The 26438-nt window shown below is 37.1% G+C and overlaps 1 protein-coding gene across 2 annotated transcripts in view; it reads left to right on the top strand.

Annotated features, from left to right (window-relative positions):
• The first annotated feature begins 395 nt into the window (after positions 1-395).
• LOC137046631 (glucocorticoid receptor-like) overlaps positions 396-26438 on the top strand; it is a 103251-nt gene continuing 77208 nt past the window's right edge. For both annotated transcript variants that reach the window (XM_067423927.1, XM_067423925.1), the window contains exons 1-2: positions 396-1459; positions 2533-3584. In XM_067423927.1, the coding sequence (XP_067280028.1) occupies positions 2542-3584 (1043 nt within the window). In that variant the 5' untranslated portion in view covers positions 396-1459; positions 2533-2541. The remainder of the gene's footprint in view (positions 1460-2532; positions 3585-26438) is intronic.

The following is a 26438-nucleotide window of genomic DNA, read 5'->3' as shown; positions in this document are numbered from 1 at the left end:
TTTGTAACATTTTCATAAGTAGGCTATTTCATAATTTAACTAGCCTACATTTTCTCAGTTACTGATTACAGTTACAAATTATTGTGTAAGTAAATGACGTATTCTAGTTACATATGTACAGACTTCAGCTGTCCAATCTAGAATCTGAATCTGGAGTAATAAAGTTGTGAACTATGTTCTTTTTTTCCCCCTCAGCAATCTGGGAACTTTTCACAAGCTGTAATTCTGTTTCTGTCGTTTCAAAACCTTGCAGTCACACATTTACTGGACTGAATAGTTTATTATAATAGAGTCGCATTAATCATGCACCGACTGTACGAATATTGACATTAAACTGACCCCTTGTGCGCATGTCGCTTTCTCTTTTCCTACTCAACAGTCTAAAGTCTCACATTTTGTATTTATCTCTGTTGAGCAGATGTGGACTAATAAGCGACATGGTGCAATAGTGGACAGATGCTACTCGTTTTAACCTAAGATAGAGTACGGTATAACCATAATCTTGCTCAGTTTGCCTTTATTCGGTTTTATCCCACGAATGCGCCCTTTGCCCCTTTTATTTACGGACTGAACTGCGCCATCCTGAATGCTTCTCTCTTAAACTCTCTGTCGTATGCTCCCAGCATATCTGCCTAGAGGTTTTCGTATATAGTTTCTTCGGCTCGTTTTGAGGCGCATGCAAAAGTTGCGTTATGATGTACGAAAGTTGCAGCGGCCGCGCGCGCAGTTCTCGCGACTGCTAATGTGCATTAGCTAGCGCACTCGAGGTCGCATACGAGCTCGCCTAATCAAACTCTGAAGTACAGAAAGCTTTATATTCGCGTTTGGCAGTCGGTATACGGTGGTGTCGGTTTAAAATGACATGAGGGAATGACATACGCCAGTGTACACACGGAGTGACCGTTGCAGTTTTGACCACGTCCAACCGAAGCGGCGGTACTAGTATGATTGGTGACACTTTTGACATTAGCACCAGAGTCGGCACGTTTGTCGATTCGGCGCGGATTTGATCCCGCTTTTATTGTGATTTGTATTCGCACGGCTGAAGGGTAACTTGTACTGGAGTTTTTCTGTTGTTGTTGGAGGGGCGTTTACCGTGTTGAAGCTAACAGCAGCTTTTGACGGGTAGATCACGGGCTGTCGGGAGTTTGACAAGCTGAGCAGCTTATGTAATGCTGGCGATCCCCCCGCTCGACCTCAAAAGACGAATAACAGCGAGTATTCATAGCGCGGATAAGTTTATTTCGCGACACGAGTTGTATGCGTCGTCATTACGGCGCATTTAGTTGTTTTTGCGACTCGCCGCCGCTGAAAACACTGTCGAAAGCGGCAGCGCGTCTTGTTAAATCTATTGCCCATGCGGGAAGTTAAACGAGAAACTATTGTGAACACCATCTAAACGCAAGACCAGCTTTGGATTTCGTATAGTAACGCATTTTTCTTCATAAATGTTGCAAAGGTAAGTCTGTTTCATGTACTTGGGGGGCGGGGGGGTCATTTGCTTTCCCTGCGTGGTGAATGCAGAACGCATTTTTTAAATTACATACCATATGCACACATTTGTTTTTGTTTTCATGCTTAACACCTTACATTTTCGAATAACAAGCCGTTACTATAGCTCCTACATTGTTAAAACGCTTCTCTTGCTACCTTTAACATTTGCGTCATTTGGGCACCCCAGGCCTTTTTACGTTTAAACCACGTTTTTAGAACTGTTTTTAATTCTCGTTAAGTTATTTGGTACATATTGGCGTTCTGTTTGATATTTTTGTTTGTTTAGCAAGCTTTAATGTACATTTAAAGCGGTTAGTCAGACTGAAGTTCATTTTGGATGCAGTAGCTAAGCTCAACTGACAGGTGGCAGCGGCGCGTTGCATCGACCATTGTATTTGGAGGATTTGCACGGGTTTTAATGTCTCTACGTGCCTCAAGCCTTTATTATCTGAGCAAACAATCGCCTCATCAAGCTCCATTTTGTGGGATGAGTTTGAATGCTTTGCAGTAGTTTTATAAAATTACAGTATTTATTACTGCTTTAATGCACTATTGATTTGAATAAGTTGTCAGGAGAAAAAAACAAGCTCGTACAAGGGTCAAAGACAACTTGAATCGTTGTTTAGCTGAAAAGACTTGTTAAAAGCCGCATAAACAAATAGTTATATCACCTAAAGACAAGAGAGCTTTTGTGGTAGAGTATGGATAGCAATATAGTTTCATATTGTGTAGTTTCATTATGTTGAGGAACTTCGAGTTTAGTCAAAGTCTGAATCTGTAATACAGCTCTGAAAAAAATGAAGAGACTATTTATCATTGATTTTTCAATGTTAAGTGGTCTCTTAATTTTTCTCCAGAGCTGTATTTTATTTTCAATCTTTTTCCTGTAGAAATGGTATTACTTTATTTTAACATAAGTGCTGTGTAAAAACACTAATTTACTAGCAATTAATACCTAATTTTATACGTAAACAATGTCATTTTTTTTAATCAAATGAACTGAATTTTGCCCTTTTCATCTTTCTGTTTATACAACAGGACTGAGATATGGATCGTGGACTGAAACGCAGCAGTAACAATGCTGATAATTTAACTTTTGGGGAATGCATTGAGAGAGGCCTCGTGCCGGAAATTGGTGTCAACGTTCCCGCTTTAAATACATCAAAAGGTTCCTCAAATGGACTGAGCGGTAGTGACGTTCAGAGAAGCCTGTCTATGGTAGATCCATCCTTAATGGGACGTAACACACAAGAACCAGATGTTAAAGCATTTAAACCCTTCAGAATGCAGCACCAGCAAAAGCTAAAAGAGCCCCTTAGTCTCAACATTGGGGAGAACTTTTCACTCTTGGACGAGAGCATTGCAGACTTAAATCGTGGTTCTGGCATCCAGGCCATGGACACTTTTACAGTGAAAACGGAGGAATTGTCCCCCATGGAGAAAGATGGGCTGGACTTTACACCCTATGACCAACTGCAGAAGGAAATGGACGGTCATGAAAGGGTTATTGGAGACAACACCATGGACATCCTGAAGGATCTGGACTTACCTGACTCACTCACTGAACTGAATGAGTTCTACGTTGCCGACGAGGCTGCCTTTCTCTCCTCACTGTCAGTGGATGATACCCTGTTGGCAGAAAGCAACTTGCTGAAGGATACCAGCCCTGTTGTCACTGGCAACAGTGAAGCCTGTACAAATGTGAACTGCACAGGGAAACGGCAGCAGATGGTGGAAGCCAGTGTCAACATGCCGGTCATAAAGACGGAGAAAGAGACAGACTTTATCCAGCTTTGTACACCGGGTGTCATCAAACAGGAAAGCGATAGGCGGAGCTACTGTCAGATGTCTGGGATGGGTGGGTCTCACGGTGGGCCCACCGCTTTGGGAGATATGAGTGGCCAGGGATATCACTTTGGAGCCAACACCCCCTCACCTGTGAATTTACCAGATCAGAAACCTCCGTTCGGCCTGTTTGCTCCCCTACCCACCTTAAGTGACGGCTGGGTTAGAGGAAATGGATATGGAGATTCCTCTGGGATGCAGAGAGCCAATGAGACCGTACTTCCGTCTACCTATCCATACAGCAGGTAGGAATGACTACTAAAGGCTGTTGAATGAACAGCTTTATGCTGATTATGAGTGGTGATGTGGATAAATAGTGTTGTGATCTAAAATGAAATGAGGCTGAGGTTGTGCACATTATTTTGCCTGTCTGCCTGGTTCCTATGCACAACATGAAACTAATGGAAATTAATATACACTGTAAAAAAAGAACAAAAAAAAAAGCAGGGGCTGGATACACAAAACATTCTTAAGAATACAATTATTCTTAACTGACAATTTCTTATTTTCCATCTTAAGAAAAAATTTATAAAAATATTTTGTATTTCCAAAAACTTTTCTTAAAAATGTTCTTATCTTTTTTTCTTATGATTGTTCTTAAGATAAAATTCAAGAAGTATTCATATTCACAAAAAAAGAATGTTCTATTATCGTAAATAACTTCTCCAACCTGTCTTAAATACCATGTAAGATGTTTAATGGATTTATTAGGTTGTTTCAAATATTAAGCATTACAACATAACAGTAGCTAGCTAAATATTTTATAACTAACTACCACATGGATGAGTGTAAAACCAGCAAAGCTCGCACCAACCAGCAAGACAATAGCGGACGATAAACTCCACGTAATTTAAAAATACTACTGTTATTGTGTCACAAATAGTAGTTTTAAAACTTTCAGGTGAGAATGTAGTTTGTGTAAAAATTAATTTTGTGGTTTATTTATAAAGAGAGACAATTTGATCTGGAGTTTTCAGAGTTGTGAGATCCAGACGATCAGTGGGTGTTCAGCGCTCATTAACCTGTCGAGAGCAGACTTTCCTCGGGCAGTCCCTCTGACGTCTGCCGCGGGCTCAGATGTCTCTGAGATATGATTCCTCTTGTGTAGATCTAACGGACGATCTTTGGTACCCGAACAGCATTCTTGATAAACAGCTAGGCTCTTATAAAATACATATTTATATGAGTTGTATAATATTAAAAATATATATTATAAAATGCATACACACGACATTGATTGATTTACTTTTGGTGAGCTTGTGCAAATTGTAGCCTCTTTTTCCTATTTGTAGTGGAGATGAGTGATACCTGGTGAGGTCTTCTGCTGTTGTAGCCCATACGCCTCAAGGTTGTGCGTGTTGTGGCTTCACAAATGCTTTGCTGCATACCTCGGTTGTATCGAGTGGTTATTTCAGTCAAAGTTGCTCTTTTATCAACTTGAATCAGTCGGCCCATTCTCCTCTGACCTCTAGCATCAACAAGGCATTTTCGCCCACAAGACTGCTGCATACTGGATGTTTTTCCCTTTTCACACCATTCTTTGTAAACCCTACAAATTGGTTGTGTGTGAAAATCCCAGTAACTGAGCAGATTGTGAAATATTTAGACCAGCCCGTCTGGCACCAACAACCATGCCACGCTCAAAATTGCTTAAATCACCTTTCTTTCCCATTCTGACATTCAGTTTAGAGTTCAGGAGATTGTCTTGACCAGGAGCACAACCCTAAATGCATTGACGCAACTGGCATGTGATTGGTTGATTAGATAATTGCATTAATGAGAAATTGAACAGGTGTTCCTAATAATCCTTAAGGTGTGTGTAGATGTGATCAGTCACTAGAACATTTTAATTTGGAAACATGATTTATTTATTTATTTTTACGGTGAATATAACTACATTTTATAGTTATGTTGAACGGTAAAATATCAGCTGATGAAATTATGGGAAATCCTGCGCTACATGGGGTCAAAATTTGCATTTTGCAGACATGCCCACTATGGGAAACATTTCTACTAAAAACTACTAAACTTAGCAGGGAATTTTAAAATTGATTGATTAGTTAGAAATTGATAGTAGTTTTTATAGTGAAGAAGTTCGTCTTACGTCCGTGAGAAGTTAATGATACTCTGGCACCAAGTATCTATATATATATATTTTTAATACATAGGCCTACCCACAGCTGTGTTTAGTCACTTCCATGTGTATCTAAGCACAGGGCTCCAGACTGTAGCCGAATATATAGTGCATGTGAATATTAAACTGCAAAATACTATTTAAATATTACTGAACTCCATGTTCTGTGTCTTTGAATGACGGGCACTGATTTTTTTTTACCATGGCGCTGATGTGTTCACGCGAGAGGTGGACAAAGTACACAACTCTATTACATGAGTAAAAGTAAAAGTACTACTGGTCAAATATTACTCCGTTACAAGTGAAAGTTGTAAAAACAGATTTTTACTCAAGTAAAAGTACAGAAGTATTCGTTTTCAAAAGTACTTAAGTATAAAGGTAAATTTCCTTTTTTTATGCCAATGCATTATTTTATTATTGTTGTATAACTGCACACTGTCATCATGGTTTAAGTCATTCAGTAATGCTCCATCTGACGTACTACCATACGACTAACTTAAACTCATTTAAATACTTGTATATAAGTTACAAAGCTCTTTACAAAGCTGCTGTCACTGTAAGGCCTAATGCACGGATCCAATACACTGATACACTTCTGATATTCTCCCGACTTTACTCTTCTCTTTCTCACAAATGTTTATATTTTTTATATTTTATAAGACATGCACCCAACTATACAAATCTTGATTTAAAAAAAAAACAAAACTTTTTTTTAACTGAAACATACTTTCAAAGTATGGCTATGGGTGCACACACTTGTGCCTAAGAACCGTCTTTTTCCATTTTGCTATGAACTGATCAGTGTTTAAAAAAAGTTGAGAAAATGTATATGACCCTATAAGAGTAATTCCCGACAGACTGTCTGAAACAACAACAACAACAAAACCTTTTAAAGATGGAAAAAATCATCCACCGACTTTCAGAGCTGCTACAGAAACGACTTTCGACCTAGATAGAAATTTAGGGGAGTAAAAAGTATGTTTGATAGCTGTACTTATTGTACATTGTTGCTATTTAAAAAAAATAGATGAACTGTTAATAAATGAAATACATGATCATATGACTTTTTGGCAAAACATTTTTTTTTTTTACAGAATGATAGAATAGATATATCGTGGATGATTTTCTTGAAATATATTGTGTGTGTATAATCGCTGGTATCGTTATATATATCGAATAGTATCGTGAGTTATCTGAGTTATTTAAAACTGGCCACAAAAACTGCTCCTAACTGCATGCTATTTGCTAAAGCTGTTGTTTGCAGCTTCAATTAGTGTGAACAGAGCATGTGCTGGTTGGCTTCTTGTCCCAGGAGCCCAGTGTGCTGATCTGTACTGGTGCGGTGCCTGTCCAAAGCAAACACGTGGTCCTTGTGGGGCTCCCCCCGGCCCAGAGCGGCACGCATACACTCCTCTTTGAGCCTGGTTTCAGGAGGCTTTAAGCATCAATAAACTCATCGAGTGGAACACTTGACCGCTGTTGCTGGAGTTTGCGATATTGTTTTTCGGTGAGTGTGAAGAGGACTAGAAGCTATGAGTCATTATGTCTTAAAATTCCCTGAGTACTGGAAATTATATACAAGCGTGTCTTGAACAATATTGGTTTGCTATTTGGGGTTTCAGATGAAATGAATAGTGGCGTTTTATGGCCAGCCTCCTAGACTTGGATGCAAATGTATGTTCTTTGGGAGACTTTTTTTGACCTCGCTATTATGCTTTTGTTCATGTGCTTGACCTGTATGTTTAATAGCAATCGGTTTATTGAAATGTCATGGTAAAGCATGAAAGTTTTTCCCTTGATCCAACTTGATCCACTTTCATCTCATTTGCAGAAGAAAAACCTTTAAACCTTTCCCATTGGCTGTCCTGAATGTTAATCTGGCAGTCTACTTGGAAAGCCAAATGAGAGATATGTGGGTCAGCATGAATTCTGCCACTAAACCAGCGTTTAGTGCTGTGTTAGTGGAAACATATCAGTGTTAGTTACCTGAAATTTCAGGTAATTAAATTACCTCTTTATTCTTTTTTTTCCCCTTCTTTTTTTTTTTTTTTTTACAGACACATCTTGGATATTTTTACAGTTTTTACTTTGGCAGTGTATTAATATATTCTTCAGACATCAAATCTCTAACACTGTAAATCCATTCAAACGTTTTATCTGCTTTAGATGTGCTGTTATGCGGTTGTTTTTCATAGACTTTGTTCTTATGAAGACATTTAAGATTAAAGTCTAAAAAAATCTCCCTGATGTACACTGATTAAATGCTTTCAAAACTTAGTCAGCAGTTATGCCTGCATCATATTTGCTGAATTATGATTGGTCTTTATTACACTAGCTTGTGTGTTGAGCTGTTATTGGTTTTCTTCCCTGCATATTTCACCATTTATTGCTATCTTTACACTGCATGTTTTGTGCACAGCAAAAGAAGCAAGACATGCTCATGAACAGCAAAGACTCTGATGCCACATTTAATTTACATGAGCACTAGAATTTTGTTCAGGAAATGCAAATCTATTTTGTAATCATTTTTTTTAAATGTCATTTGTAATTGCGTCATTACATACTATATATATATATATATATATATATATATATATATATATATATATATATATATATATATATATATATATATATCTTGTAGAAATGTTTGCTTCGAAGGATTTTTTTTTTAATGCAGTTTTTTTTTCTTTTTTTTCTGGAGGTCAGGAATGTGATTTGCTTCTGAAAAGAGATGATAAATCAAACATTTGATAAATTCTCATTTACATGTCACATGTCAGTTAAGAGGTGGGCCACACTGATCTGTGTATAGTGATTGCAGTACCAGTTTTGGCCACAATCTTACATAACCATTTTTCTTAATAAAAAAACTATATTTATAAAAATAAAACTGTGAGCATAAGTTTACAAGTGGGTAATTAAAAAGAAATGAAGAGCCACAAACCTGTATATTAAATTATTTTTCAATTTAGGTACACTTGGGTATATTAAAACGGAACTTATATTTCAATTTCATACAATTATGTTAAATAAAATACAATTTTGATGCAACTTAATTTTTTTAATCTGAGATGTATTTTATACACTTTTGTTTTTATGGATATTTTGATAAAATTATTCTAAAATGGTGGTATGGTAAATGGACTGTATTTGTATAGCACTTTCAACAGACCTTTGGCCATCCAAAGCGCTTTACATATTGCCTCACATTCACCCATTTATACAGCGACGGCGGTGTCAGCCATGTAAGGGGGCAGCCCCAGCTGCTTAGGTGTCTTACTCATGTACACCTCAACACTTGGTCAGGTGGAACCGGGGATTGAACCACCAACCTTCTAGTTTGTAGACAACCATGAACCACTGAGCCACTGCCGCCCTCAAACATAAAATCATAAAAAGGACACCCTAAAATATAAAAAAGGATATTGGATGATTTTCAGAAATTTTCAGTACACGACAAGCTTTTCTTGGGATTTTTCCGCCTGTCACCTGTGCAGTTACTTTTCATACTCAAGGAAGCGCATTCATTCCTGGACACAAGTAGTTTGTCGCCTTTTAAGAATTGATTTTGAATGGACCACATTTTAAAAACGATTCCTTGAAAAATATGTAATTATTAAGTATGTATTTTATGTACACAATTATATACACAAGTAAAGATGAAGTGTGTAAATTACTAGGCCTAGTTATTGTTTTATGATCCATGTAACCATAATAAATAGGGTTGACTCTAAAAAGCCTAACTCATATACATTTTAAATATTCTTAAAGACAAATAAATAGAATGATGAGCAACAGCACAAATGCAACAGAACAAACATAAACATGAAAAACAGTTCTTTTCTGGCTTTTCATGTAGGTCTAAACTAGATTTTCAGGTACAGAAATAATAATCAAAAATATAAAATATCACTGCATAGTCATCGTTGTAAATATAGATTAACCCTTATTAAAGTTATGTCAGAGTAGTGAATACAAGGAGAAAACGCTTCCCTGCCATTGATGACATTTTCTGTGTTTTCACTGTTATTCGGTAGGGGGTGCTATTACGCATCACCTGAAAGTGTACAGAATTTCCTGATCAAAACACAGGTGAAGAAGAAGCAGAAACATGCGATCTCATATAAGCAGATTCATATGAAAAATAATGCAATCACCAGTACAGAATCTATATCAAAAGGCTGTGCTATTGAATGAAATGTCAACCCAGGACGAGCTCTAGGACGGAAGCTTTTGTAGATGTTGATGGACTCGATCTGTGTTTAATCATCGTTATGAATCCAATCTGGATGTAACAATAGTCGTTCTTTCGATTTTCTCAGCTTTTTACTCAAAATGTGGCTTGTTTTAATGACACCCACATTCAAGTGTTGATTAAAAATAATGCATGAAGCAAGAATAAAACAGATGGTCTATTCTTTCTTTTGATATATTGCGTTCAGATATCCTGTGGGCCATGAAACCATGAAAATGAGAACGTTGGCGGTGACTGGCATATTTCATGTTTACATTCATTTAAGATATAACCGACTATTTTTACGATGCTATTTGACAAAGACAGGCATTTTTACATCATTTTGTGTGAATATTCACACGTTTTGAGACGTGTGTGTGTGTGTGGTTAAGCTAGTGTTGCGTTGCCGCTTGAGAACCATACTGAGAGACATGGGCACTTTCTCATCTATGTGCGCTTGAATATTTAAATAGGCAAAGCTAACAAATGTGAAAATTATCAGTGAAGTTGCAGCGCTGGCCCCAGGCCATCAGGCAGTCCTTATTATCGAGCCCTGCTTAGTCACCAGTCAGGTTCTTTTGCATTACATTGGGCCTAAAAACCCATGGCCATTTTGTTTAGAATTGTTGATGCAATTAATGGCCTTTATATTTGTTTTATGAAAGTTAAAGTATTATAAAGCTTTATTAACAGAAACATATGCTTTTTCATTGCTTTAAATAGAAAATATATAATTCAAACATGAGTAATATTTAAAGGAACACTCCACTTTTTTAAACTCTTCTTAAGTCCCTCAGAGTTAAACAGTTGAGTTTTACCGTTTTTGAATCCATTCAGCCGATCTCTGTATCTGGCGTTATCACTTTTAGCATAGCTTAGCATACATAAACGGTAAACTCAGCGGTTTCGGTTTAACTCAGAGACGAAAAGTGGAGTGTTCCTGCCAAATCTGGTAAAAAGTCATTTTACCAATTGATTTATTAATTTATTTTTGTGTGGAAATAAGCATACATGGCATCAAGGCAAACAGAAGTCTCTAATAATATTACTTCAGAAACAGTCATAATCATAATTTGGTATTAATTACAGCAGTCCTTTAATGCACATATCCAGTGCAGCTAGAAATCTTGGCCTAATATTTAAAACCGTAATCACTTTAAACAGTGCGAGTGAGTAATGTTTGACTTGGACTTAGATTTGTTAACTTTACAGCTCTTTCCTAAATCCCACCTTTGATCATCTTTAATGCTACGCGTACCAAAATTGTTTCCCAGGTTTGTTTCAACTTGTTTTCCAATCTTAGAATCAATGGAATTTCCACCAGCAGGCCTTAATTCTAGAGGCTTTCTCACACACTTCAGCAGTTAGAAATATCTTGTCCATACCGGTCTGTTTTGCTCTTTCCTGTGGGCAACATACCGGCAAGTTTATTGCTTCTCTTCACGTTGACAGTGAGTGCTGCAGTAACACAGCGCTCTCAGACTGCATTTAATTTGGATATCATTTTTTTATGAAAAGGTCAAAGACTAGTCTAGTAAAGGAGTCAAACTAGTTTATAGCTGTTGCAATTCTAATAAATAAATATCTATGAATGGATCAGTGTAAATTATATCTCTGCATCTTATAATAATCAGTCGAACTTGACTCCATAGAATCTTATACATGAGAGGTCTACCAATATCAATGTTTTCATTTACCAATAGTGAAAACTAAGACAAAAGATTTTTAAATGACAGAACAAATAAATTGACTTATCAAATACTATTTGTTACACAATACTCTTGGGGTGCGTATTCCACCTGTTTACCTGAGAAGAGGAAGGGGCCGCTTGGTGTAGACTCTACGAGGAACACCATTAGTACGACCAGTTTTTTAAGCAGGGATGTCACAATGCCAACAATCTAGTAGTTACCAGTGTTGGGTGTAACAAGTTACTAAGTAATTATTAGTTACTGTAATTTAATTACTTTTCCCTTGAAAAAGTAAAGTAAGGGATTACTCTTATTTTTTCTGTAATTTAATTACAGTTACTTTAAATGTAATTTGAATGAAATACTGTGCAGTCTCTAGAGCAATTATATATAATATAATAGTGGAATTAACATTAAAATTTTAATTCTAACTTTAAAATGCATGTTTGTATGTATTCTTCTCACATTTGTAATACTTTGGTCAGTTAAAAAGAATAATTTATGTAGCTTTATTTATTTGGAATCGTTTCATGTCATTCCTTGAATCACTTAGTCGAGGTAGATATAGAATTTAGAAAGTAATTAGTAATAAGTTATTAAATACTTTTTTGGAGAGAGTAATTTGTACAGTAATCTAATTACACTATTGAAGATTTAATTAGTAACTAGTAATTAATTACTTTTTTTAGAGTAACTTACCCAACACTGGTTGGTACTGATACTACCAAAAGTACATGGTACTCGAAACTAAAGTTGATACCATGGTAAAAAAAAAAGAGAAAAGAACAATAATACATAAATAGGCATAAGGTATGACATTCTGAACGTATGATAACCTTAAGCAAACATTTGACAGTATCATGGTATTGAGATTACACCTCTAATATAAAATGTGTTATTTTAAAATGTCTGGGGGAAAAAAACACATTTTTTCCTTTGAACACAATACATTTATTTTTAAGAAACATATAATATGTATGTCAGGTTAAATGATTAAATAAATAATTTAATTTCTTAATTTCTTTTTAGTTAAATTAAAATTATACAAAACAAATGCAGTCGTTTAAGTGAGTCTAAACCTGCAGCTCAACAATAATTAGAACATAAAACAAATTTATTTATAGAATTATAATGAAAATAGTTTAAAAATGTAAGTTATGATATACATCATTATTTTATTTTACAGGTAAACAGTACAATGACAATACTAACATTTATAAATGTTATAAATATCTTTATTTCTTGCTTTCAAACATTAAATCATTAAGCTTTTATTTTGGAGGAAAACCATAGGGAGATCCAGGAAGACGTTTCTCTTTGACAACAGATTTATAAACTACATGGTTGGTGCACTCTGCTTTCCCAAATGCAAATGATAAGTGACTCAAACACGCAGCACTTACTGTGAATCAAAAGTGAAAACTAGTTCTGTAATTACATCACATTCTCACATCCATGCATTGTCAAAATTCATATAGTTACCGGGCAACTGGTGAATGACAGTTTCAGCACTGGGTTTTATGCACATTTGGCACTTTGTAATCAGGGCGAACATATAGTGTCTCGCAGATGGCAGCGTGAGCGTGTGCAGCTGACTGTCAGACGCAATCTGTGCATGCAATAATTGTATTAAACCGCCCATGCCTATTCTTAAACATGAACTGCTTTATTTAAACCTTTTAACATTACAATAACACAACATTAGTGGCACTTGGCCTTCAAATTATAAATAAAATTACAAAAAACGTGTATGCAGTCAACAAGTTACTATCCTGTTTCCTTGCTTGGTTTGTGTTTTATGTGCCTTTCAAAAGCTTCTGTTAATGTTTGCTGATTTTGCTCCTGGTGGACATTCTCCTCTGGCTGATACCGGTAAAAAAGAGAGTCTGACAATGACTAATAAAACGGTAGAGAGACACACACACACACACACACAGCACACACCCCTATACTATTTGTCGTGTCCAGTGTAGATGGCCTCTTCCTGTGGTGTGTCCAGTGTAGACCTGGTGTTAGTCGACTAATTGCTTAAATTAATGACTACTAGTCAACTAGAAAAATCTTTAGTCAGGGACAGCCCTACATAGTTCCGTTTTACAAACCTCCAAATTTTGATCTTCAATGATTGATTGTATATATTGTTAATCAGCGTCAGAAGTACAGGATCTGTGTTGAGCATAGTCACGTGTCCCAGCTAACCCCCACTGACTGTTTTCATTTCACTGACTGTTTTCTTGGAACCCTCCAAGAGCCCCTTTCACACAGAGACTCCGGAAAACACTGATAATGTGCCCTGGGATTGGTTGATTTAGTTTGATTCTTGATTCACACTGCCGGTGATTTTCAGGACACATCCCATAAAGATCCCATGAAGACACATGACATAAGGATGTGAAATGTAATGTCTGCAGCATTTTAAAGGTGTCCTGAACTGGATTTTTTTTTATACTGTTGTCTGAGGTCAACTAATGACATCCATATGGTTTTTACAAGCCTGTGCAATATATATCGCATATGTATATATCGCAATATGCATATCACAATGGCACACAATATCTGAATGATTTTAATAGACTACTTCAACATTATGAAAAAGTGTACGTTTTAGGTCAAAGCTGTGACGCATATAGCAGAGAATAGACTGGGCACACAACTGTTACTTATGTGACTTGCTTGACATTAAAAAGAGTTATTAAATGCAATGACTTGCGAAAAATAACTACTTGCAGTCTCGCGCTGTCTGACACACACTGAAACGTGCGCATAAGCCGCCTCTCAGAAAGTGTGATCCCTTCAGTTCAGTTTCATGTCTGCATTATATTTAAATCTTTGTCAAAATCAACAAGACTACAGAAACTTTCCTGGATTTTGTTAATTTTCTTTTCTGAAGAAAGACAATTTTATTTTCACACAGAGATTGGTAGATCTATTGGGTAAATTGGTTGACATTAGCAGTCTTTGTTGCATTATATGGTGACCATTCAAAAATGGGAAAAAGCACTTGGATTTTTTGATCAAAGTTTGCACAGCTGCAACTCAATTTGAAGATAATTTAATAGATTCTAATTATTTAAACACTTTTTACTTTTGATTCCTTAACTTTTAAGTGGTTCCATGAGTAAATTGGTACACCTTTTCAATGGTCTCACCAACACAAATAATGCGGAAACTAGAAATGTATTTTTTTTTTTAATCTGTCATCACAATTGAATATTCCTGTCTAAATGTGCCATCAATAGCCTACTATCTTTCCCATAAATATATCTCAATATCCTTCTATATTCTCATTCTTAATAAACTTTTCTTTTGTATCCTTACTTTTAAAGGCCCTATATGGTTCAGTCCCATAGATATAATGTGGCTCCATGATCAAATTATTGAATATTTATTTTCTACACCAAGGTAGATTTCAAAATTTGAAATTTATTTTGTCTTTTTTCCCCCCAGGAAGATAAATAAATAGCATATACACTTTTAAAGCATAGCCTAACTGAACGTCTTAGAAATTTCAGCCAGTACATTTTTTAAACAAAGGCACTTACATTTTTTTAACTAAATGTTGTTGCAACCAAGTATGAATAAATGAAAATGCATATTTTTCAATGAAACGTTTGACTACGCTACAAGTTACTTAAATATAAAATGTTTGGTATGGTGCTCTGCAGTGGTCAAAAAGGATAAAGAGTGACTTTTGAAGTTATATATTCTTGAAAAATTAGAGATGTTGATTCAGACGGCAATTTAACAGTTGGTAAATTCGGCCCATGATTTTTACTCGGGTGGTGGGAGGAAAAAGCTGGATTCGGATGGCAGTAAAATTGCAGCCTCGCCCCTGTCAATGATGAAAATACCGCACAACCCCACGAGAAACAATTACCGTCCGAATGGGGCTTAAGTCCCCATCCCAGGATCAGTCCCAGGACGTGTTTGCATTAACACAGAAGGCAATTTGATGGCACTTATCTGGGATAAATCTCTGTGTGGAAAGCAGATGTCTCTACAAACTGAAGAATGTTTCTGCTTGCAAATGAGTCTCATTCCATTGAACACTGCCCAAATGCAAAATGCCTGAGTCAGGCGAACGGTGAATAATTGGTGTTTCTTCTGACTTTACACCTTCTTGCAGCTCACTTACTTTTCTGCTGTGGTGGGGCTCATAAAAAGATAACCATAACATTGTTTTGATATAATTTTTTATTTGGAAGTACATCTTTAGGATATTTTTCAAGCAGCGTTCTCTGTCGACGGTAGTGCTGTTAAATTATTTTGCCATTATTGTTATTTTTTAATTTATTTCATGGCCCTTTTTATTTCTGTTGGATAGAAACTGTGTGGAGAGGTGACATTGATTAGGCAGATTCAACAAAGCCATGGCTCTTGAATATATGATCAAGTTTGTAAAAGTGTCTGTGTGATTGTTCAGGGAAAAACAAGTCAGAGTCAGACATTTCGTTCTTTATTCAATACTCATTCATTTACATACTCCGTAAAATATGGTGGTGGAACGCGATTATTTCACAACCTTAAAAAACTGGTCCCGGTTTTTAATTTTCCAGCACAATTTTTTACACATATAAAAGAGCAGCATTAAAAGATCACAATCTCGATTCAAACACCCACACAAACAGTTTTTTTTAAATGTCAATGATTCACCAATGTCTATTAAACTTTATTAAGTAAATAAATATATTATGTTTTTCTCCTTTTAGAGTTTTAAAGAAACATTAGCTTCAGTTTTTATTTGATAATGATGCATGTCCTGTGTTAATCTACCATGTATCGGAGTAGCTTGCACATGGCTCTGTCTAATAGGGGTTAGTGGGGCAATCATTTTCTGCAAAGCTTAGGCCTATTTCCAGTAACAGATTGTTTGATGCTGCACAGTCGAAAAAGCCTGTTGTACAGTAGAACATAACAAAGGGAAATGGTACAGTTTTCTGAGCAGTGGAATGTGGGTGACTTTGTGCCACCACCAAATACGCATCTCTTTTTGACTGTCTTTCACACTCCCTTTATACAATGCAGTACCTGTTCAGCAAGAATAGAGATGTCAGTAGTGCTATGTGCACAACATTTCTGCTATTCTCGATAGCATGAGTCTAAACCAATGAAATGAGTTAAAAAATCATGCTGATGTAAACGAAACAATCTTACTCGCACTGTATATCGTGATTCCAATACACAGAATTGCAGTATTTCAAGATATCTGTCTTGGCAAATATTTACCCAGACTGTTATGTATTGAATTAATATTTGGTTTACTGTTGAGGAAAAACATCTGATCATAAAGGTCATAAAATCCTCCTGTAGCAAATAATAATTTTGCCCCTCCAAAACTCTTCTCTGATTCCCAAAATGATGTATTTATTCTTGTGAATTTTCTTCTTCTTTGTACCTTAGAGTAGCTTGAATGTAACTCTACACTCTTACTTCATTTAGTATAAGGATTCTTGAATATACAAATTAGCCCCACCCCACTTACTCACACAAGCTCAGAAATACAGTCAGCCAACTTACTGAGGTAAACAGTGCACAATGTTGTAAAAAGTAATAATTATCCTTTTGCTTGACTACATTTTCAAACAGCTAATAATGTGCTGCCAATGTTACTAGGGGTGTGCCGGTTTCAGAATTGGTGATGACAGTTATGATGTGAGTCAAATGTGACGGTTCGTAACATAACCGTTGTCGTGGGGAGGTAATGTTCATCTGTTATAGGACAACTTAGTTTCAATAAAAAATGCATTAACAGTCTGACAGTCATAAACAGGACTCAGGCCACAGCCTGGATGGAAAAATAAATTGTTATATTAATGTTTGAAACATCAGGTTATCAACTTAATCGATATGAACTGCCACTATGCAATCATCACAGCTTTCAGTTTGTCTACCGCATCAGATGTCGACGCCGTCCTCTCCAGCAGCTGGAATTTGTTTACGGATGCCATAACAACGCTCAACGGCCACCAGGACTTAAACGATTTTATAAAAGCTATTTATTTGTTGTAAAGTGTAACGGCTGTTTCACACCGCAAGCGTGAGCAGCGCATATTTTTTCCGGCGCCCATGTTAATCAATGAGTGCATTCACACCGGGAGCAGGAGCTGAAACACTAAAGCAACTATTTACAGCATTTACAACGTGTTAAAAAGTAATTTAGTTGATAAAAACCGTCTGCGATTAGGTGTGTGTAAACTCGCAAATGCACACAGGTGTGTAAATGTGAATGAAGAGGTGCTGCAAAGACGCGTCGACGTCATCGATGACGTCGACTACGTAAATACGTCGACGTTTGTGAAATGCGTTGGCGTGTCGTGTCGCACATTCATCTCGCGTAATGTTGGCTTCTGCTCCTGGGAATGGAGAAAGTTCTCCATTCTATCACAAAATCCTAGACCACGAATATCAAAAGTATGGGAATACTTTAAACAAAGGCCAAACAGTGTTTCCCACACATAGACTAATTTGTGGCGGACCGCCACATAATCAATAACGGCCGCCACATATTGATTCGTCATTCATTAATTTTTGCGCTATTTAAGACGCACGCATATTTGTTTAGCTGCATTTCCTTAAGTTCTCTCTCCGCCCTTTTGCGCGTCTCTTACTCACACACACACACACACACACGTGCGTTGCATTCGACCGTAAAACAAGTTTTGTTGCATTTTGGCGCATTTAGTGTGGCATAGCTTTTAAAACCAGAGCAGTTGAATAACAGAGTTGCGACACGCCTTCAGCACGCGGCAGCGCGCGGTCACGGCGCTCATAATAGTTCTAAACAAACCAGCGCGGTGTCAATCAATTACAGACCAGTGTTTCCCAACCGGGATCCCGAGCAAAACCGGGACGCTCTTACACCGCGGTTCATCTCACATCTGATGACGCATCTTTAATATGTGTTGTAACTTGAAAATAATGCTGTATGTATGTTTCTGTCGATGGATACACGTGCTGGCTCCTCAGGTATACACTACAACAACAGCGCTAATAAAAGAAAAACGTGGGCAAAACGGAAAAAATAAATCGTTAGATTAGTCGACTAATCAAAAAAATAATCGTTAGATAAGTCGACAGAAAAAATAATCGTTAGTTGCAGCTCTAGAATGAAGACGTTAGCACTAGTTGTATCTGTTAACATAAAATTTTGCAAGATGACACATTTTATTTGGTTACTACGTCCATCCATCAAAACTTTGCTGGCTAGGTATTGACTGGCGTTATCCAATGCCATGGGTTCTTTGACTGACAGCTCACAGAGCCAGTAATGGGCTTCCTGTATCGACTCATCTGGGTATTATACGGAAGAGTCCAAGAGCTTGCAGTGAAGATCGTCAGAAACTGATTAGAATCTCTATTTCATTGAAAATGGACATGGTTGATTACTCTAACTCAAAACGCCCATGCAAACAAAGGAGGCTTTTAGTTTCCCCCCCTATTTTTTCATTGATTTAAAAGGTCTAAAAGGTTTTTGGTTAAAAGGTTTTGATTAGGTGTGTACCATATTTGCTGTTATTGCCAGGGTTGTATGGTTGCTAGGTGATTTTGTTTTGGAATCTTCAGAAAACAGTTTAGAAGCATATTATAATGATTTCAGAAGGGTCATGTGCCACTGAAGACTGGAATAATGGCTGATGATGCATCACAGAAATAAATTATATTTCAATAGAAAACCATTACTTTAAATTGTAATACAATTTAATTCAATAATTGCTATAATCATTATAATCATAATCAAATAAATGCAGGCTTGATGAGCATAAGAGACTTCTTTCAAAACATTAAAAGCCGCAATGTTTCCGTGGGGGTGTGGCGAGATCTCGCAAATATAAACTGTGACGAGATTTCTCGTCGAGTTGAAAAGCTGTCTCTCCTCATATCTGACAGAGTGTGAGGGTGGAGTTAGAATTGAATATGCCAATGCTACATTTACATTACGCCTCCGCTCTAGTTTTGCTTTTTATAGAAATAAAAACAATTGAATTCAGGTCATAACAGTCGCTTTAATTCATCCAGAGCTGTTTGAGCCTCGCGCAGCACGTGACGAGAAGACAAGCGTGTTACATGTTAGTGGACTAGACCGTGGAGGATCCGTTGCGCAGCCGAAGCGCCAGACTTCATTTTTTAAAATGCACGTTCAGCAACACCTTTTCACAGAGTTCACACGGTCGCGAAATTCAAAGTGAATTCAAACACGATTTCAATAAGTTACAGCTGTTTGAAAGCGGCTCTCTAGAGCATGAGAATATCTCCTAATATGACAACTATTAAGTTGTAACCATCTTAGCTCTGTATCTGTATGCTTGAAGAAAAATGTGGTCTCTATTTGCACTTTGACTATTAAGTATTTTGATTATGGTTATTGTTTGCTCTTAGTATTTATGATCAATTTGTGGGGTGGAGTTCAGTCAGGAGGTTAAAAGAAGCTCATGTGCAGTTCTAAGATCTGAAGAGACAATCATACAGGAGAGAAGCTGTCAGTTGAGTTTTTGGCAAAACCTGTCTTTTACTGCATATGATAATTCATACTCAGAAAGTAGAAATGAAATGAAATGACATTCATTAGTTAAAACATTTCAAATGCACCTGCAAACTATTTTTCTTGTCATGTATTTCATCAACGAGGGTCACACACGAAAGTTTCCAAACTTTTGACCGTTACTGATGGGGTAGCTACACCTGGTGTTTTTGGTGGTGAAAGTCTCATGGGTTTAGATTAAGGGTAAGCATGAAGATAAGTATCATGATGAATCGTCATCTCTGGGTGAACTATTCCTTTAAGACCTACGTTCCCGCTGTGCTCTTCAAGTGGGAGTTCTTGGCCTGATTTCCTGGCTCCAGCAAAAGCTTCTCCCCTCCCCTCAATATCCATGGAGGAGGAGTTGGAGCTGTACTGTAAGTGGGCTTGGAGCCAGCTGGACTAAAGTTGCAACTTCGCCCTCAAGCTTAGTGAATTCCTCCCCTCTCTCTGTTTGTTTTGAGTTTTCCAGAAGCTTGAGATGGATTTGCTCTTGGGTGCTGAGTTATTGCACTGCAGAAAACAGTACCTGATCCTGCTGTAATCTCATCAGCACTTCAACACTTTTCACTGCAGATTCATTGAACTGTGGGTGTTTGTTCTATACACACAAGCTGCTACCCCCCCCCCCCCCGACTTTAAACACAATCTAAAGATTAGTGCTTAGACAGATGCCCTTTGCACTTAGCAAGGAAATGTACAGTAGGATATGGTTGTGCTAGAAAAAAAAAAAAAAACATATTTTGTAGAGAAAGCAAGAATACTATACTTTAGACTGGATTGCCTTACAAAGATCAAACACTTGGGGGGGGGGGGGGTGCTGTTTCATGCATACTGAGCTTTTTACACTAAGACTTGGATTCCCATCCTAAACATAGACAAAGTTTCAAAAACTAAGTTGGACGTTTGATGTTTGATGGAGTATTTCTGTGTCAAAAATACTCCTTCCGGTTTCTCACAAGTTTCAGAGAGTTTTTTTTTCGAGTATGGGTCCGCTTGACGTCAACAGAGAGAAATGTCCTTGTATGGGCCGTATGAATGAATAAAGGAGGCATTTTATATAGCGCTTTCATATGTACTACTATACACCCAAAGCGCTACACACTCATGTCAGGGGTCTCTCCTCAACCACAACCAGTGTGCAGCATCCACTTGGATGCTGCGACAGCAGTCACAGTACAACGGCGCCAGTGCGCTCACCACACAACAGCGATAGGTGGAGAGGAGAGAGGGTGATAGAGCCAATTCTGTGGATGGGGATTATTAGGAGGCCATGATTGTAAGGGCCAATCAAGGGAATTTGGCCAGGACACCGGAGTTACACCCCTACTCTTTTACGAGAAGTGCCATGGGATTTTTAATGACCACAGAGAGTCAGGACCTCGGTTTAACGTCTCATCCGAAGGATGGTGCTCTTTGACAGTACAGTGTCCCCATCACTATACCCACACAGACCACAGGGTGAGTGCCCCCTGCTGGCCTCACTAACACCTCTACCAGCAGCTACTTGGTTTTCCCAGTTGGTCTCCCATCCAGGTACTGACCAGGCTCAGCCCTGCTTAGCTTCAGTGGGAAACCAGTCTTGGGCTACAGGGTGATATGGCTGCTGACAGGCCGTACGGGCCAGAGCGAGAGAACAAATGCACGCCCATAAACACTGCACTCAATAAACCTAGAGGACATTCTCACAAATTGTGGTTCTTTATTCAAATGCGCTACTCCATTGTTGTTCTATGTATAACGTTACACTAGTCTGACGTGCAAAACCGTTTTGCTTGTTACTGCTAAGGTTTAGTCGCATACAATAGTCCATAAACCAAATCATGTCCTCATAAACTGCGAGTAAACCCACACAAATGTTGACAGGCCACTAAATACAGTACATACCACAGAGACGGACGTCCTGCTGTTGCTGTTTCACCTGTTAAATTTATTTCAGCCTCCGGATCTGATTCTGGATCATGTATGTATTAGTTGAATTTGATTGATAGCCATGGTTTATTAGGGTAACATTTTATTTTCCACGCAGCGAAGTAAGACGCTCTCATGCAATAGCTGCGCACACTTGTGATTCTTTAGCTCCGCCCACACGATACGCCTCCAGCCGCTGTTTTTTTCGGAAAGACTCGGTACATCTTTCTTTTATAAAGATAATAAAACGAAAGACTTTTCGGAGATATGAAGGATGCAATACTACCCTATAGGTACTCAAGATTGACGTGAGATTGACTGAAACTGAGTGTTTCACCCCCCCCCCCCCTTTAAGAGGTTCATTCAAATCATTTATATTTTTATACATTTTTTAAATATTATTATTTTTCAGGAAAAGTAGTCCAGTATGAAACCACAATAAATACTAATAACAATAATAGACCTGATAGGCATTTTTTATGATTATTATTTAAAAACAAAAAGAATTTACTGTAAAAAAAGGTCAGGTCTCCAATTAAAAAAAAATTCTAATGACTGATCACATCTACATTTTTCAGTCAGCTGAATTGAATTTCTGTGAATTTCAGGCCAACTGAAAAGTTTTCATGTGATCAGTCTAGAACATTTTTAATTGGAGACATTATCATTATTATTATTTTACAGTGTGGGGCTCAAACATGGGCATTTCCCTAATTTGTTTTGAATATGATCTTCCAAGGCGTCTTGAGCTCTTTTGGCATCTGAATGCATTTACTAGATACAACGGCATGGTTTATTTAATAATGGTCAAGGTAGTTCACTGAATGTGATTCTGCCTCCACATGTTTGCTAGAAGCAGAACAAAAGCTAGATGGAAAGCATGGCAGAGATAGCAACAGTAACTAAGGAGGGCAGGGCTTAACATTATTATAAAGAGATGCTTTTATTTGTACACATTTTGCACAATTTTTTCACATCCTTGAAATAACTATTACACAGATTCATACTGGTCGAAAAATCTTTACTATCTACTTGGTCAGGAACACAGCCACGGTCCATGTGAAATAGAAAGGCGATTGAATGTGTATTGAATTATGAAATTGCAGAAGCATCTCTTAATAAGCAACTAATGAAATCCCTTTCTCTCATACAGAATGCTACTTCTCTTGCTCTCTATCCATTTGTCTTTATGGCCTCCGCTTATTTCGTGGCCTCTTTCACATGTAATTACTGTCAAGGTTCGGTCCTGTCCTGGTAAAGCTGAATTACTGGCTTTTTGCACTGCTGCAGGGATTCTGATCAACGTCTCTGTCGTGTGCTTTGACCTCTGACTGCTAAGAGCAACATTTAGCAGCTAATTACACTCCACTTAGCTTTGTTTTTCTCTCAAAATGAGTTTTCCTCATTTGGATCCAAAGAGAAAAAAAATGGAATGACCTGCATCATAAATGTTTGACTGAAAAGGGAAAAGTAATGTCAGTTTTATTTTTTAAATAGGGTACCCATTTAGCACACTAGCCTACTATCTATGAGCTCAGATTATAAAAAATAAAATAACTTATCCTTCTTGATGTCTTAACCAATTAATGTGTTTGTTACTATATACCTCATATAATTTCAAGCTAATTAGACCATTGCACACTGAGTTATGGGTATTCATGTGTTCACACTGTCTGGCAGCCATTTTGAAAACTATTTAAAAAAGTAACCAAAAGAGGAGCCCCTTAAATGTGCAAATTTTTAGATGTTTAAGCCTTTATTTTCGATACTTCTTACTGCAAAATGAAGAGATTCACGTGTAGACTTTATTGTGCATATAATAACCTAGAACCTGGATGTGGGAAATAATTACAGTTAGATCCAAAAGATAGTTTTAACAACATAGCGCAGGTGCTACACAACATTGCTAGCTTTCTAGCTGAATAAGATTGTGTGCTACACTAATATATTACTTCACAGACATTACTGGCTTGTACTTTTAAATACATTATATTATAAGTTTACAGTTTATTACAGTTTTGTGGTTTTACACTTCTATAATTTTTAAAAACTAGATATTATTGTAAAGTGAGCTTAAAGGATGCACTACTATGAAAATCACAGCTTCAGTGTGACATCGATAAGAAAATGATAGTTTCATAGATTTCTTCAATAATATTGTTCATATTAAAATATGGATGAACCATATTTCAGACTCGACATCATCCGTTTCCGCTTGGCAGATTTGAAGCTTTCAGGCGGCCTGCACGGCGCTGACATCTTGGGACCGAGTCTGCGCAGTAGCGATTTCGGGACCGGAGTTGCGCAGTAGAGCGCAGGAAGTAGAGCAGGAAGTGCAGCTGCGATATCAAAAGCCCGCCCACTCTCTCGCAGATGCAGAACAATTAATTATGTTGGTGTGAAATAAACAGTTATGGAAATGTAGAAATTAAAGCTAAAGCTCTAATCTGCTCCCAAAAATTTCGAAAAAAGTCCGTTAGTGCCTCAGTGACAACTTCACTCAGAGAAGCCGTCAGTCTCAGCTGTCAATCATGACGTCACACCCCCCGTTTTTATAGCATCAAATAACTAACTCAAACTAAACTTATTTTTAAAACGAACACCTGAAATGAAATCATCGTGATGATAACTGCCTTCAGTGACATAAACTAACTTTGGGTAAAAAATTTTGAAGTGTAATTTTATTATTTAGTTTGCCTCGCGTCCATTAGAAAACACAGAGGGGCGGCTATACTGGGACCGGTCACCGGGGGACGATCGAGGCGCGAAAGCTTCAGTAAATGAGAGGGAGACTGCAGGCTTGGGATGAACCTACACATGACCTAGATTACTTATCATGCAAAAGTATGATGTATGAATGCTTTTGTCATTTTAAAATAAAATAATTTATATTGTGTCAGAAATTAATATTTTATTTTTACTTAACTTGTACTGAAACCAATACCCTGTGCTAAAATGTCTCATTAAGCTCACCAAAGTCTACATTAGGTACGTGTACCCTAAATAAAACCATTTTAACTAGCGACCAAGCTGATTTCCGTTGATCAAGTGTAATATAATAGTTATTATTTTATTATCATATTAGCATAAATTATTACATTTTACATTTCTTCTGTTGCACTGCCAAACAATTAAATAAATGAATTAATCAGCTTTTTTCCCCTTTCTTGGTCTTATTTGATTAAAAACAATATCTAATAAACGGGAAGCTATTGTAATTATTAGTATTATTATTTTACAGCATTGCCTGATTTGTTCTTGTTTAAAGTATACAATTAATAAAGTTTTGCTTAGAAATAATTGTCAAAAAGGAAAATAAATAAATGTAAAAAATCCAAGATATATCATGATATAAAGTATTATTTTACAGACCTGTTTCTCAAGTAAATCTGACTACTTTAAAGGATATTTCTTTTTTTTCTTCTATTTTTTTTACTGAAATAAAGTAATTATGAAAATAAGAAAATAAAGTGGCGAGTAAAATAATCTCTGTAAACCGCCCTATGAGCTGCAGAAGTGTAAGAGCACCAGTTATTGATTTTAATGCAGGTCTCCACTGATGCATCGGTTGCTATGGTGACGCGCAGGGTCTTGTGAACGTTCATGTTTACCTCTGATGACTTCCTTTCTGTTCTCGGCTTGTATGTGGTCATCACTTTAGCTGGTGTGAAACTCCCATGAATGCCACACTGCCACCTCAGTCTGTTTCACACCACGTATGCGTGAGACTGTTCAGTTTGATAATGGAGCTGGTTCAGTTTGCCTCATCTTTGACGCAGAATTGATTTTTCTACTCGTATTTCAGATTGTTTTTTGAAACGCACAGACATGCTGCTTTGAAATGGTAAGACGGCGAATTGAAATGCACATTATTTGATTTTTATGTATATCACTAGTTCAAGGTTTGCTGTTCTTAAGTTTGCTTTAATTTACATTTTTATATCCAGTATTTGCATTTTCTGTTTCCAGTTAATTTGCTTACATTCCCAAATTTTCTTAGAGGTGATTTTTTTTTTTTTTTCTGTGCAACTAGTGTCACCAAACAGATCCTCATAAAGATTTCCCTTAAACATTCTCTCCATCTGGTTTGACAAACAGAGAGGTGACTCTCAAATATCAAGAGTGGAAAAGAGACGTGCTTCACCAACCCGAAACATATATGAACTAGTGTGACCATAACACAAAAAGTTTTTTTGCAAATGCATTCAGCCACATTGCAGTAAAAACAAACACAACAAGAAACAGACAGACAGAAGAGGAAGAGGTTAAAGGGATCGTTCACCCAAAAATGAAAGTTTGATCTTTATCTGCTTAACCACAGGGCATCCAAGATGTAGGTGACTTTGTTTCTTCAGTAGAACACAAATGAAGTTTTTTAACTCCAACCAAAATTACCATCCAATCACAATTCGTTATTGATTATTGACTTGCAGTCAGTGAAGGCGGGAAGCCTATTAGAGAGAGCCGAGCAAATGCAGATTCACAAAGCGTGAAAGTCAAAGAAGCTTGTGTGTATATTTTATTGAGGATCTTCAAAAAATGTTTTTTTCTTATCAAGTTACTATGTGTAGTTTTTTAAAAAAAGAACTCAATGTGGTATGACCATAG

Source organism: Pseudorasbora parva, chromosome 18, assembly GCF_024679245.1.
Source record: "Pseudorasbora parva isolate DD20220531a chromosome 18, ASM2467924v1, whole genome shotgun sequence".
Taxonomy (NCBI): domain Eukaryota; kingdom Metazoa; phylum Chordata; class Actinopteri; order Cypriniformes; family Gobionidae; genus Pseudorasbora; species Pseudorasbora parva.
The sequence above is the reverse complement of the archived record's forward strand: the minus strand, read 5'-3'. Positions and strand labels throughout refer to the sequence as shown.